We start from the raw sequence: 16,533 nt of genomic DNA on the forward strand, positions 1-16,533 counted from the left end.
CGAGAACGAGATTAAAAGAGGACAAGAGGTCACGAGTGTGTCCAAATTAGTAAATCTACAAATGTTATGATTGTAAAGTGCTATTTGCCATGTTTAAAAAAGTCTAACAGATGTAAAAAAAAGTTTCTGTCTGAAACTCTTCAGTGATGATGGGCAGTCCTGTCTGTATATATTTGCATATTGTGTCGATGAACAGTACATGTACACGTGGCAAACTGTCGCTCCTCGTCAGCGTCACTGTGTCCTTATCTGTCTGCAGTGATCAGATGATAGATATGTATGTCTATGTACATGTTTGTGCCCCTCATGTGTGCCTGTGCAGCAGGAAGCAGTAATGTGTGTGTGTGTGTGTGTGTGTGTGTGTGTAGGACATATTTATGATGTGTATGTTTATTTGTGGTTTTTCTCAGTGTGTGAGAGGGAAACAGAGAGGCCAGAGGGCAACCTTGAGGCCTGAACCTGTCACTTCAAACTGCTGCTGTCTAGACGATTGTCACTCTCCTTCCACCGAGGCCTAAACTAATGTGTGTGTTTTATCCTTTCTTTAAATTGCAAACTTGTGGAGTTCCTGTGTGAGTTATGTCATCATCAGCAGTGAATTATGTATTTTGGTTTTTTTTTAAGCGTCTGATCCACAGTTACTATTAACAGAAAGGGAAGCTGTCAATAACTGTCAGCATTATAGCGGCTGAGCTTTAGGCAGATGACTAACCCGTTCAGAAGAAACAGCAGTTGTTTTCATGGTTGTGAGGCAACAATGATCCTAATGTCTGCTTTATTCAATACAGGACTTCCCCACTTTCATAAAGCATTATAAAACAGATTTACTCAGTTAGAAGTGAACAGCATGCAACAATTTACATAAATATACACACATTATGTCTAGTTATGTCTGTTGGTTTATGTAGTCTATTGGTTTTAGTGCAAAAAGGCACAGCTGCAGTGTTTTAAATTAACATCTTGCTGCTAGTCTCCTGTTCAACAGTGACGGCTTTCAGCGAAGTGCATCGTGTTAAACTGCAGCAGGATAACTGGTCATTTTTAAACTGGACCCTATTTTCTCACGTTTTTATGTCTGAGTTACTATTGGGACCAACAATTTTTGGAATTGATCCAGTAGTGAGTGACAAGGCTGCAGCCGGCAGCAGTGAAAAAGGCTGCAATGTAACAACTTGGGGCATTTGTTCATCGTCAGGTTCCGCTCCCGAAAAGTGTTTGTTTTTTCCACTGACAGGCTCAGATTGTTTTTCTGTGTCTATGGCAAGGATCCATAAAGAGGTCAACCTTTTTGTTAAAGAGTGACATTTTTCTTGTTTAACCAGAAATAGCCCCAAAATTGCCATCACCAAATCCACCAGGCTCCATTTATATAAACACTGATTTTAGCAGGTATAGTTGTAGCATATTTTCACATCTAATTGGTTAAATTTAAGATTGATTTCAACCAAATCAGAGTTAGTGAATGATGTTACAGTTTTAAGACAAACCAAGACATTTTTAGGGGTTTGTTTTGTTCCTGACAACTTTGAATTAAGCGTCATTTACGTTAATAAAATCACTGTTTATTTGAATGGAGTCTGGTGGGTTTGGGATACCAGTTTTTGGAGCTGTTTCTGGTTAAAGAAAAAGGATCTTACTCTTTTACAAAAAGGGCCTTCTCTGTATGAATCCTTTCCATAATGGTGTCAGACACTTATAATAACAAACTGAGCCTGTCAGTGAAAAAAACAAGCACTTTTTGTTGATATACATTAACACATATTACATTACATTAACAAACATGCCCGAAATGGTTAAATTGCAGCATGTTTCCCCACTGACCACTGCAACGTTCTACCTCTATTCTGGACCAATTCCAAAAATTGTTTCAATTTGTCAATTAGGGACAAAAACATAGGAAAATTGGGTCCAGGTTAAAAAAATAAACTTACGTTACCCTTAAAGTTTCCAGTCTTGTACTTCATCAAAAATAGATTTGCGAAAGTGAGATTATTAGAATCAAAGTGTGTAGTTTGCCATGTGAGTGGTCATACAAGTCATAATATTTACATCATTGCAGCTGTGATCTGATATAAAATAGAGAAATCCAAAATTGGCCACAGCACTAAAACATGAGTCATGAGTCAACATGGTTGAATGAGAGTCAGACTCATAAAAAAATCATTATCCTAATTGGTGCTTGCTCTCCCTTAACCACTTTCCCACTCAGTGTGTGCATCAGTATGGGGACATTTAGTATGTTTCATCATCCTGATTCAGTTTATACAGAACAGCATTTGACCTCACTGACCTCTGTGCATTAAGCCTGCACTCTGTATCCGTCCTTATGTTCACATCACCGGTTAAATCCATTAGTGAGTATTCAAACGTGCATACGCGCGGTTGTAAAGGTGTGTTTATCCGTGTAGTGTGTGTGTGATACTACTCACCCACGGCCTTGAGCGAGGTGTACTTGTTGAAGCCGATTCCCAGGTTGTTGTGAGGGTGAGACAAGGCCATGGCTGGACCCAGGGGAGACAAGGCTGCGTTGTTCAGATGGTTATGATCTGAGGGCAGGGAGAGAGAGTCCATTTACATTTAGTGCACATAAAAGATACATTTGTGAAGTATCAAAATGCTGAAGAAAATGCAAATCAGTATACGTTTCCATCAGCTAGTGTTATGAGAATATTCTCAGGAGGGAGTAGCAATATAACAATTATTAGTCCTCTGTAACTCTGGTACATCGTGGCCCTTTAGGACTGATTCTGACAAAAGATGACATTAATGTTTTTCTCCTTCACAAGCAGTGCTTGCACACAGTACCCCGAATGTGACGTAAGATGCTAAAAAAGCTCTTTGTGGGATGTAATGATTAGCTGAGGCTGGATAAACATTTGCTCTTTTCTATCAGCCCTCATTACATAATGTTTCTGCTTAAAATAAATATATTCATGAAGCTTTTAGAAGTGCAGGTTGCCCAGGACAGAGGCGAACGTTACCTAATATAGGCTGTTGGAATTCATACGAGGACAACTGCCAAGCAAAATAACACACACGTTCCCAAACCTGCAGTGTAAATGTGTTGTGCATATGTCTCTGTACATTCTGACAAACACATGGCATGGTTCAGCTCCCCTGATTTAGAAAATAATGCAGAAAATGCAAAAAGAAAACCGTTGGTACATGCCAGGCCAGTAGTTGGTGGTGTAACTTTGGGATGACACGCCATAGAAGAACACCACACGCATGCATGATGTGTGGCTGTGATGTCACTGTTCTCACAGGATCCACGCATTGCCAGTTTACACAGCAACAGAAGGGGTGGCGTTTTCAAAAGGTTACAGTCTGGAAACCGGTTTCAAAATTTTGCTGCATTTTCAGGCCCCCAAAATACTGTTATCATGCGAATGAAATGCTGAACTGCGAAAAAAAGTTCCATGCAAGAACCATCGCTGTGTTATAAGCCCCTTTAGCTTCTCTCAAAAGAGGAAAAAACCATTGGAAACAGAATATTCAGAACGGTCTGAAGCCTGAGGTTTTTGCTCAAAGGCATTACTTTCACATATATTTACCTCATTATTTAAAACGTTGGCCATTTTTAATATAAACATCCAACATTGTAACATTATATATGTGACAGAAAATATGGAAAAGCGCAACGGGATCCTTTTAAACAGTCCCATGACGACTGAGACGCATCAGTGAGAATGAAGCAACGGGAAAAAAAGACAGCGAGGCATATTGAGACCCAGAGAGCGAGGGATGTGACACCAGCTCTGAGTGATTGAATTAGAAATAGATCCTCACTTCCCCGTGTAATTGATATGCAGTGATGACACGCTGTGTGCGGTGTGGAGTGCAGGGAGGCACAACTGTGTGTTGTAATTTTATGCGTGTTGCTGCGTGTGTGTAAAATGTGGGATGTTATTGTCTTATGTAGACTGCTGGTGCCACCTGCTCTCCTCACTCATTCATTTAACAGTGCATTAATACAAACAAAAACATTATTTAAAAAAAAAGGAAAAGTAGATTTAAGGATATTTTGTATGATTGCTTAATGACACCATTTAAAAGAAAAAAGCTTTTGTTCTATAAGTTTGCTACATTTGGATGCCATGCTCTAAGCGGTCCTCTAGTGAGCCCACAACAGTGGAAATAATGAGAGAAACAGAGAGAAAGTGTGAGAGAGATAGAGTGAAGAATAGAAAGACAGAGAGAGTTGAAGGCAGAGATAGACAGCGGGGAAAAAATCAACTAATTGATGGAAAGATCCCTGGCCAGTCTCCAGTTTGACCACAGGGCTGTTCCTGTCCACCAGAGAGAGGAAAAGAGAGGGAGGCAATACTCGTGTTAATAAGCCATGGGATGGGGTAAGGAATTTGGGATATGAAAGAAAACATTGCGGGTTATTTGTTAGTTTTGTAATGATGGAAACTGCTGAATGTCAGCTTCCAAATTCCTCAATTTTTAAGAAAAGTTATATGGACAAAGGTGAAAATCCACAAGGGAAAAGGCATTTTTCCATTATTGATCATGCAGGATGAAAGAGTTTAAAAGTAAATAAATAAATGAATAATAATAATATTCATAAAAAAAGCTGGTGTAATCATAAGGTCTAAAAAAACAAAACAGGATTTTTCAGACACTAAAATTATTTTCTCAAACACAAAACCAATACCACACAGGGATGCCATTTTACATAACATAACATTGTAGGAGTGTTGCTAATTAATTGGTGACACTTCTACAGTAATCTCATTAATATTAGAGAAATATAATCTCTTTAGGGTTAATGTTATGGTTTAGCTTAAAAAACCTGGCACTTCAACTAACGCTACATTGATTGATTTTTGGCCACCTGGGTGCAGCAAAATTAGCATAGCATAGTAGTATGGTATATGAAGTTGATATGGCTAATGTGTTAGAAAACTGGCTTTTTTTAATCAAAATCCCTAGAGAAAATATCTACATTGTAGGATTCTGCAAACCACTGATATGTCATATCTGTATGTTATTATAGCAGACACACTGAAATATAGGTTTAGGCACAAAACTCTGGAAATGCAGTGATGTCTCAGTAAAAAACAACAATTTTTTGTGGTACTATCCCTTCTGTAAAAACAGTGAGAGGTTGCTAAAGAATCACACACATTCGATGGCTAAAAAGCAACTGGAAACAGCAAAAACTGGCTAAATCAAGATCAGATTTGCTGTTCCTTTGTCTCAAACTGTGGTCTACAGTGGTCTGAAAATTTGAAGTTGTCTCGCCTCGGTGACACACAATTTATAATCCTCTGCGTCTCACGATGACAAAGTCAGCTCATATACAGTACGTGTAATCAGAACTGGATTGCTTTAGAAACTTTGATATGACACGTATAAAACAAACAAATGTAATGTATTTGTGGTTTGCAGAAACATAAAATGTCAATATTTTTTTCTGGTAACTGGGCTGCTTGTTTACACATCAAGCAGATATAGATAAATACTAGCTTTCATTTGAAGTCTTGTTTCTGTCCACTGTATTTCTCCTTTTAAATCTGTTTTGGGTCTCCACCAACTCCTCAGAAATGTATATGGTTTTTGACCCTTTATCCATTGATACTTTAGAAAAATCGATTACTGCAACTTTAATGTTGTGGGATGGTTTTGGTTAAATGCAACTTTTTCAGTGAACATAACTCACTCACTCAGAGTAGTAAAATATTTTTCTGCACACAATTTGGGAACTGAACATGAGATACCAAAGGTACAACAGAGTTGGGTTCCTCTCTGTGAACAGAGAATATTATTCCATCTGAAGACGTCTTATTCATTTTATGAGATGTCAGGTCACCAGCCTGTTTTTATGTGTAATTCAGGAGGCTTCCTGCCTGACTCACTTTGCTCCTATTCATACGACCAAATTGTAAGAGAGTGCACGAGAGAGAGAGAGAGAGAGAGAGAGAGAGAGAGCAGATTGAAAGGGAATAAATTCTTCCCTGTATTCTGTATTCTTGAATAAATTCTCTCTGAATGTCCTATATTTTTCCAGCGCTTGTGTGTGTGTGTGTGTGTGTGTGTGTGTGTGTGTGTGTGTGTGTGTGTGTGTGTGTGTGTGTGTGTTCATAAGTGTGTGCACGCTCTTTGATGTACTATAGTATGGAGGCCTCAGAGGAGAAGCGCTCATAAGAATTCAAATTTATGTTTATTAAAGAGAAGCGCAGAAGGAAATGAGGACTAACAGTGTGTGAATGTGATAGAAACAGGAGAATGGGAGATGTTTGGACATTTAGAGCATATTATCGAAGGCACTGTGAGACGTGCGTGGCTTGTACGTCCACTCCTTGTGTGTGTGCAGCAGCACGTATACTTTGTTTTGCATGTGCATGCTCTCCTACCAGCATGCGTTTGTTTTTGTTTGTATGTGTGTGTTCGGGAGCGTACTGTGTGTGTGACTTGTGTGTGCAGGCAGGCAGCAGAGCACCGCTGGGTGATGGCCTAATTCAGCAGGGCTCAACATCAAAGAGGCAGACTGCTGCAAGGGCTTCAGCCAGCCTTACTCTGACATGACTACTGTCACACAGAGAGCGGGAGAGAGAGATGCATGGGAAGGAGAAGAGAGGAAAATAGACGCGAGGAGGAGAGAGTGGCGTGGGTAGCATGGAGGGAGAAAGAGAGGAGACTCCTGTTGTTTAATGCATTGTGCATAAAAACTAGCAGGGAGGGAGTTTGAGTCCTGCTAGCTGCGCGGGCTAAGATGAGTGCACTTATGGAACTGCAGGGCACACTGGATGAACAGCCAAGTGGCGTATATGTCACATCATTTCATGTAAGTGTACGAGAGAAGGAGAGGGGAAGAAAAACAACAAGGACTGAGAGGGCAGGACAGGTCAGAGGAGGCCATGAAGGAGAACTTTACTTTATGACACATGGTGGAAAATTGTCCTCTGACTGTACCAGAAACAGCAGCATATTTTCTATATAATTATGTAACAAAGTTTAAAGTAAAGCACCAGCTGTTTAGGGTACCAGCCAATGTGCACATTAATTTATTAGAGCGGAAGCTGCAAAAACATACGTGCCCTCACTCACTCCATGCAACCGGCACTATATATGTTATAAAGTGTTGCAAAGGATGGATGGATGGATGTAGGATTTAAGGAATAGTTCAGCATTTTGAGGAAATGAGTTTACTTGTTTTCTTGATCGACATCACTTGTCTTGTGCTGCCTTCAGAGGTCTTTCACGAGTATTTAAACTTTTGAATCTTCAGCAAATTTGTCTGACTTCTTTCAAAAAACTGAGAAAAAAGGCAATGAGCAACATGGCAAAAAAATTAGTAGATAAAAAATGTCCAGAGAACTATATTTAAAATATTGTTACAATTATTACTATTACAATTTAATTATACTAAAAGTGCTTGTTTTTATTGCTGACAGGCTCAGCTTGAGAGGATCCACACAGAGATATGCCAATTTTTTTCTATTAAAGAGTAAGATTCTTTTTGTTGAAGTAGAAACAGCCTCAAAACACACTTCATTACAAGTCAACAAAAACAAAATAAAACTAAAAAAAAAACATCTTGGATCATCTGTCCACTGTATCAAAAATCACCAACTCTGCTGGTTGAAACAAATCCGATTAGATATAATTGGCTGGCTCTATACATGCTAAAATCACTGTTTCTGGTTAATCTAGGAACTATCTCTGAGGGGATGATTTCAACAATGTTGTTAGACACTTAGTCCATGTGAGCCTGTCAGTGTCAAAAACAACCACTTTAAGCACATGGATGTTGCATACTGCACCAAGACGGCCTGTTTTCATTTCTAGCTGCAGCACTCTCTCTCAATACTGGACCAGTTTCAAAAACTGATGTCTCCATTAGACACTTAGACAGAAAAACATAAAAAAATAAAACACAGGATGAAAAATACCAATTATACTTTAACATGCATATGAAATATGATTCTTAAACAACTTTGCCTTCAGCAGATGAATGCATGGTTGCACACCTCATATATTCCCGCTACTCTTGACACATAGCATCTAAAAATAACTTAATGTTGAGATGCCCTCAGCTGCTGCTGCTACAAAATGTAAATAAAATACAACCTTGACCAGGAACATGTTAGGTAACGACATACTCTTTGCATGTTTGAGAGGGTGACATGTGGGTGACATATGGGCCTCCTTCATTAATTTTTTTCTCAGTGTGCTAGAAAAAAAATGACACGCAAACATTTGAGGTGTTGTGAAGTATATAATGCTGTGGCCCCTCTAAATCACGCAAACAACACATCTAAGGAGTGTGAGCAGATGCTGTTTATCTGAGCTCTCCTTCCCTCTTCCTCTCTCGGGGTGTCTTTTTTATCTTTGTCTCTCGCTGTATCACAAAGTTTTTCTCTGTTACAGTTCCTGTCACATGTGTCTTCATGCTCATGTAACTGTCTTTTCCTCTTCCATCTCTCTATCCTCCCTCCGTTCTCACTCACCTGCTTCTTCCTGTAACTTCTCTAATCTTGCTCTTTTATTCTCTCTCAGTGAGCGTGAGGTTGGCCATCTGTTGTCTTGCAATGGAAGCAATGTGTGAGGAGCACTCATCCACCTTAAATTTTTAAAATCCTCTACCCTAACTTTTTACTCGGGTGGATAGATGTGCCGATGAGCTTGAAAAGTGTTGTTTTTGAATCTGTTGCGGTATCTTTTCACCCTTCGTGTGTTAGCACTGTACTTCTCCGAAATGACCTATTGCAAACCACAGATACTTTTAATCTATACATTAATATGCAGCAAATACTGAAACCTTATATTTCTTTGAGCTTCAACAATGTGTGGTAAGATTTAGACACAAATCCACTTGAAAATGTTTAGGAAAATATGTTTTCGCTTAAAATAACCACTTTTTGTGCCACTATTCTGACAAGAAATGCAGCAATGTGTTAATTTAAAAACAAACACTTTTGGTGGCACTATCAAAGCAGAAACACAGCAACATCTCATTAAAAAGTAACCATTCTGTTGTGGCACAATAACAACTGGAAACGCAGCAATTCTTTTTGCAAAAAGAAACCAATTTCCGGGGCACTATCCCAGCAGGAAATGCAAGGATGTCTTGGTGAAAAAATTGCCTCTTTTTGTGGCACTATCCAGACAGAAAACGCAGCAATGACAACCACTTGTCTTGGCACTATCTCTGCTGACAACACAGTGACTGGTAACTAAAACACACCCACTTTTTGTGGCTAAAAAGCAGCTGGAAACACAGCGATGACTCGTTTAAAAACAACCGATATTATAGCAAGTTCATCTTGAAAAGTGGTCTGCGGTGCTCTGAAGCTTGGAAGCCTCTCGCCTAAGTGATGTGCCCTCGCCCACCCCCCTTCACCTCCCAATAATAAAGTGGACTTACACACTACATCACTTTAAAATGATGTTTCTGACGGCTGGGCTGTTTTTTATTTGTCTCTATTGCTACATCTAACATGGAGTGAGGTAATAAAATCTCTCTTGAAAACTGCTTGAATTTTCAACTTTGCAATGACAACCAGCACAAAGAGTGATGAAATGACTAGAAAGACCCGTCGCTCGCCCACTCATTCCTTGCTTCTCTCCTACTTTCTTTCTTTAGCCTCGCTGTTGTTTGTGTGTGTGTTAAATGGAGTAAATGGAGTCACTTCAGTACACTGATTCCAATGAGGAAGTCTCTCTGTCATCCACCCCCCCCCCCTTTTCTTCCCTCTCACACACTCTATTTGCAGGGTAAACGAGGGCTTATCCCAGGATAACACCATTATTTTCTGCCTTCAGCCCACACACTGGATGCATTGAACTTTGACTGTTTGTCTGCTCAGCACTTTATGTAATGCAGAGGACCGCTATGCACAAAGACACACGCACACGCACACACACACACACACACACACACACACTGGTAATAAACACAGGGATGGACGGCACCTTTTACTTTTAAAACTTTTCTATTGAAGAAATAGTTGGGGAGGGCCTGTTGAGCACAAAATGGACAAAGGGAGGTCACAAAGTGAATGAAGATAGAAAATAAGGAAGCAAGAAATACAGGCAAAAACAGCAAACATACTGGAGGTACACTGAGATCATGAAGCCACCTAATAACAGTCAACATGTAGGCGCGATCTAATATTCAACTCTGGAGCCATAAATACTCTGAAAAATATATTCTGTTTATCTTGTAAAGTGACTCTGGGCAAGGTGAGTTCAGGATCCCTGGTGTCGTATCAACATGTCTTGTTGCCATTTTACCAGTTTGAAAATAGTCCTTCAACAAAACGTTCACATCAGCTGCAACCATCTTGGTTTGTTTTTGAAAATGCCTCAGTGGCGCACCTCTTTATTAAGCTTGGCTTCTGCTCAACGTCGTGTCTGGCATGAGGGTGAACAGCCAAAAAAACAACCTTATAGCATATTCTGTGTTAAGCGTTAAGGCTCCACAAGTTGTCAGCCATCGCTTTCGACAAATGATTTAAATGGTCTGAAGTGAGCCAAGTCAGGAGAAAATCTGTCTGAATGGAAGGAGCGACAGATACATCAGCGAGAGCAAATAAAACACGATCTCGCAAATCTGTCTGGTTCTTAAGCTAACGGGGAACTAAAGAAAAAACTAACTTTAGGACCTCTTTTTTGGGGGGCGTCCTGGCCAAGACAGCAGCATGATGAATTTCACATAAAGACCAAACAGACTAAAAACACAACAGCAAAGTTAAAACAAAACAGCAATAAAATTCACACACAAGCAACTAACTTAAAACAATCAGCCAATCAACACTGTTCAGAGACCAAACGCGCATTCAGTATTCAAAAGGTCCTTAATCCTGTTTTAGTCTCTGATAAAGGAGTCTAATTTAAGGTGATTCTGCAGCTGACATCAGTGTGTCATTTGACTGATTGTTAATATAAGAAATATGGAGTAGTGCAGCTTTATTACTGAATCAAGTTTGCTAACTTCGGCAGATCAGTCCGTTACTGCAGTCCATGCAAACTTTCTTAATGATGCGTCAAAGAGAAGGGAGTCAAAGACAGGATAAAGGAGGATGACAGGAGAGAGGAAGCGAGAGATGAACAGATGGGAGACAGATAAAAGAAAGAGAAAAGGGACAGAAATGAGCTGAGAATGTCCCTCTTGATTTGCATCTTTCCCAGAATGTAGATCAGCCGTTTTCAGCACCACGGACAGAAACCGTCAAGCGTCCCACTGAGATCTGCACTGTTTCTCTTCAGCACCACGGACAGCGTCATTGGCCTCAGCGCCACACTACATCTGACCCATCAGTCCTCTGACTTCACTGGACAGTTTTGACAGTAAAAAGCAGCGTTAAACAAAAAAAGAGACCGATGTTTAACAGTGATTTTATGTTTTTTTCCCTCCTTCCTTTTTTCCTCTCCCCTCTCTCGTTTTTTTTGCTTCTGACATTTTAATTTGGTCCTTAAACTCTTTTCCGTTTCTTAAATAAACTGTCAAGTTGCAGCACGTTAGATCCTCTGTCATTTAATTTACATACATCGAGTCTCTGGTTAACTTGTCGGGTGCACTTTTAAAATGATGCAGTTATGGGTTAAAACTGGAATATTAGGTCTCTTAACACACACACAGATACACACTCAGTCATCATAATATGTGTTTGTGTGTGCAATAATTAGTGTTTGTACGTGCATGAGGGTGTATGCATTCTTTTGTGCTTGCATGTGTGTGTTATGTAACAGTGAAGCAAACAGTGTGAGCGAATCTCTTTATTCCATTATTTCTTTTTCATTATCTACAAAGAGCTTCTTTAACTCTGACAGGCGTCTGAAGTCCCACCGGCCCCCCTCAAAGTCACCATGACTCATTCTCCCTCCCCCTCTCTCTCTCCCTCCCTCCTTCTCTCTCTAATTGTTCTTCAAGGGACAACAAAGCAAACCCCTGGCCACCGCTTCTTAACTTCTGAGGATTCAATTATTCAAAGGAGGTAATTGTACTGCACAGTCATCTAAAATCACTCGCTAACCCGCAGACACTTACTGATGTTTTGTGTTTTTCTCCACGTACGTCTGTGTTTGTGAGCAATCTTCTAACCTCGCTTCCGAATTTCTGTGTGTGTGCATTTGTACATGCGCAATTTGTGTGTGTGTGTGTGTGTGTGTGTGTGTGTGTGTGTGTTGCATAATCATCTCCAGCTCCCTCTAACAGCTGCAGAAATTTGGGGAGGTGAAGAAATCCTCGTTACGCAACAGGACCCAATTCGGGTCTCATACATTAAGCTAATTTGCCTGAATTAATCTTTCATGAAAAGATTTCACATCAGTTGCTTCAGACTTCAGATCAGGATTTGGTGAGCGGCAGAGGTGAAGCGAGGGTCATTTGTGTCTCGGCTAATTCATGACAGATGAAACAATGAGCAACCTTTATTACTCTTCTGTGCCTTAAAATGACATTTGAGTAAGTCATGAACAGTCTTTATAACCTTGTTTATCTTGGATTTTTTATAACAGCTACACTTTGCACCAAAATCTGTTTAGAGTCCTGTTATCAGTGGATTCTGTCATCAAGGTCCTTTTCTGGACTTTGACATGACACTTACAGTGTTAACTACTTGCAAACTGTCTTCCTGACCTCAGAAAAACACAACTTCACACAATTCAGTTTGATTTTAGCTGTACTTGAATGTTACCAGTTAGTGCATTAGTCAGAGTAGCCGGTAAATCACCTCAGTAAAAGGCAATATAGGATCCAGGTTGGAAAATACTGACGTTGTCCTTCATGCTTTATGATTTATACAACTAAGAAGAGGTGATGGAACATCTTAAAGAGCAAATGTCAAGTCCTTACCTATATTTTTTAAAACCCAAGAAAATCCATAAACGGAAGTTAGATTTTTAAAGACCACGAAAAACTCTTCATCCCTTACAGCATTCTCTCTTTCTACCATTTGATTTTCTAACAGGTACTTGCAGATATACCCCTCTAAATCTCTGTGGAGGGATTCAGTCTTGGTCTACCTGCAGAACTAATGAATTAATAATAACCAATCTGGTAGATCTGTGTTTGTGTGTGTTTTTGTTTGTGTAAGTACATATGTGCATGCCGCTGCAGTGGATGCATACAGGTGCACTGACTCTTACCTCCTGTGTTTGGAGAGAACTAGTGAATTATTGAGCTAATCTGAGTGCTGAACATGGCCTTTCATCCAAGGCCAAGCAGCCTCTGGGGCTTTCACTCACACTCACAAATCTCTAAAACTCAACTAAAAGGCTTCCATGCATTCTTTCAGCATGGATATGTATCCATGTAATATTACACCTCAACAAACATGAATGTTCCTCTTCTGTAATAACTCATGCATTTTTCCAGGAATAAAAATAATGACACTAGTGATTATTTTGAACATTTTCTGGACAGGTAACTGCCATAAAAAGAGTCAGATCAGATTCTTCATTCTGTGTGTCTAAAAAAGAAACCTCTGTATTATTTATTGTTCTGTGATCTTTTGAACGGGAGAACAAAACAGGACCATTGTCAAGCCTGCCACCAGAGATTTAAAGCCTATTTCTCCTCATCCATAAAGCCATTTAAGTTGAGGCCAGGGGCTAATGTTGTACCCATAAAAGAGGTGAGGGGAAAATTAATTGATACATATTGTCCATTAAATCTAATTTCTTACATGTTTCTGTCACCATGGGGGCCGTGTCTTTTTCGCTGATTTATGAGCTGTCCAGGAGCCATAAAAAACTGTTGAACCTGATTCATTCCCTGCAGGTAGAGAACCAACGTGAGATGTGACCAGTGAACTTAAAAATGAAATAACCAGCAGGTGAGATAATAAAGAAGGTGAGTCATTAGTGTCTGTACTCCTATTATACTGAGATAATCGGGCTATGTTCAAAGGTTTTTATTGTTAATTTCTTAATGTTTAAAAACTTGGCAGAGGGAGTTCTTTGTAGGGTTGGGCTGAAAACATGTTCAAACTGGTTTGATATTAAGCCAAATGCTGGATGTGTATACTGAATTTTACCACAAGGTGTTGAACTTTTAACTCTGTAAAGTCTCGATTGTTTTGTAAATCTATATTGGTTCCAAATATCAGTTATCGGTCTCATTAAGTACTAATAATCGGCACTGATCATGAAAAAACAATATCGATTGACCCCTACCCAAAGCAGTGCGCAGCATCACTGGTGGCCAGTTAGGGCACCTCTTTTGTCTGCTTCAAATCCAAAATTCATAGTGGTGCAGTTTTAGTTTTCTTGAGAGACTAACTCTGCCATGTCTCCTCTAATCGCCCCAAAAAACACAAGCACTTTCTAGTAAACAAACACAACATCCACTACTCTGCCCCTCCCAACTTCACTGAGGTTTGATCTCCTCCATGGTGCTCGGCAGTAAATTGCACACAGCCTGTCAGACACCGGTGCCTCCGTGTATCACTTTATAAACAAACATATTATTATGTTAATCATGTTGTCATATTGCTTATTACTAATGCAACAAAAGCTGCTGCTGGGACATTGTCGGCGCAGGTCGCTGATGTAGACCACTTTTTAATTTGCCAGAACGTGTCATTGTAACAAATGGCGCTTCAGCCGGTTTGCATTAAATAAATACACTGGACCAGAGAAACAGCTACTACATGTAAACGAGGGTTAAAAAGCAGACACAGATGGTCAAGGTCAGCCAGAACACACACGACATATATGACATATGGACACACACTCTCCCCTTCCAATCACTGCCAGGTTGTGTGAAAGGAGAGCATCAAGCATGGACTTAATTATTTATGTATGCATTCAGACAAGAAGAAAGGGCACAAGCTATGCATATTAGTTTCTCTGTGAAATATTACTGAAAAGACATTTGATGCAGCCAAAGGATTCGCAATAAAGGGTGAACAGAGAAGTGGAGAGGAGATAAAGAAGGAAGAGAGGGAAGCTGCTGGAAATAGAGAAAAGAGAGAGTGTGGGAAAAACTGACAGAAAGCAAAAGATGTGATGAAGTGTCTTAATAAGTTTTTGGAAAGAAATGAGCACACGGACCAGTGAGAGAGAGAGTAAAGAAGAAGACTTCAACAGTTGGTTGTGAGGAATTAGAGCTGCAGAGTGAAAGTGATACACAGGAGAGAAAAGAGAAGATGTGTATGGAGGTTTTTACGTGCTACAAAGCTATCATTACATAAACGCTTCCCTCCCTCTGTGTCTCTGTAACAGTTTTGGCCTCAGCAGTGAGCCCGAGCTCTCGTGATGTAATTTGATGTATAATACTTGATGACAGTCATACACAATAATGTGTATGAGGCTTTTCTTGTGAGTGGAATACAGTACTTCTGATTTACTGGACAACCATCCAGTAGGTTGATATATACACACACACGCACGCACGCACGCACGCACGCACGCACACACACACACACACACACACACACACACACACACACACACACACACACACACACACACACACACACACACACACACACACACACACACACACGCCTCATATATGCAGAACTCCATTAGCCATCTAAGCGGGAATGGTCACGCAATGCTGAAATACGCACTTACATTTACTAGTGCAGGAATTAATAATAATAATAATAATTATAATATACACACACACACACACACACACATACATATATGTATATGTATATGTATATAAATATATAGCAGCAATGTGACTTCTGCAGTCAAGATCTTAAGTATTTTGTGGGAAACTGACAATTAATTAAATCAGTGGAAAGGGAACAATGGAAAGAAAAATAGGCAGAAATATAAAGGCAGAAATGTTGAAAAGTTTTTACTTCAACAGTAAAGTCGCATTTTAATGGACCTGAAACATATTTTTAATGGCATTCAATTTTTGTCCTGCCAGGGCACTACGCTTACTACTACCTGGACGGGCACTACGCTTACTACTACCTGGACTGTACATTTAAGTATAGCTGATGTAGCTGATTAGGGGTCAGTAGATAAACAATTCTGACAATCTAATAATTGTTTAGGTAATTTTTCAAAGAAAAAATGCTATCCTGCATTTGTTATCCCTACTGGATTGTGGGGATAACAGCTTCTTCATCTGTGGACAGATAAATGCAAATTAGTGGTTTTTTTTATACAAACACTAAAAACAGCACAGCTGGTTCTTGTGCATCAGTGGTCATTTCTAATCCTACTATGATATCTACATCAAATAAACTAAACTAAAAATGTGAGAAATTGCTTTTTTTCATTTTATATAAATGTAAATTGAATATCTATGGATTTTTAGATTGTTTGTCAGACAAAATAAGCATTTGAAGACCTCCCTTTTTGGCTCTGTGTTTACCATTTTTTGGACTGAACCTTTAATTACCAAGAAAAGTGCACTCAGCTAAGAGCAGATTTCTGCCAAGTGTGTCTGGGAACATGAGTGTGGTGAACAGGAAGTGCAGGAAGGGCCGTGTGCTCAGCCTGTATGCATTACAGTAGTGAAATGGAGGCCGAACAATTTGCAGGTTACGTTACCAAGATGTAATCAGAGTAGATTGGCTATATGGAGTCAAACACAATGTCCAATAAAAC

General features: G+C 39.6%; 1 protein-coding gene across 2 annotated transcripts in view; it reads right to left on the reverse strand.

Moving 5' to 3' along the window:
- LOC121957209 (protein shisa-8) overlaps positions 1-16,533 on the reverse strand; it is a 119,493-nt gene that overhangs the window by 16,357 nt on the left and 86,603 nt on the right. For both annotated transcript variants that reach the window (XM_042505740.2, XM_088069157.1), the window contains one exon: positions 2,430-2,546. In XM_042505740.2, coding sequence (XP_042361674.1) covers positions 2,430-2,546 — 117 coding nt within the window. The remainder of the gene's footprint in view (positions 1-2,429; positions 2,547-16,533) is intronic.

Source organism: Plectropomus leopardus, chromosome 18, assembly GCF_026936395.1.
Source record: "Plectropomus leopardus strain MGB_pleo_1.0 chromosome 18, ASM2693639v1, whole genome shotgun sequence".
NCBI classification, from domain to species: domain Eukaryota; kingdom Metazoa; phylum Chordata; class Actinopteri; order Perciformes; family Serranidae; genus Plectropomus; species Plectropomus leopardus.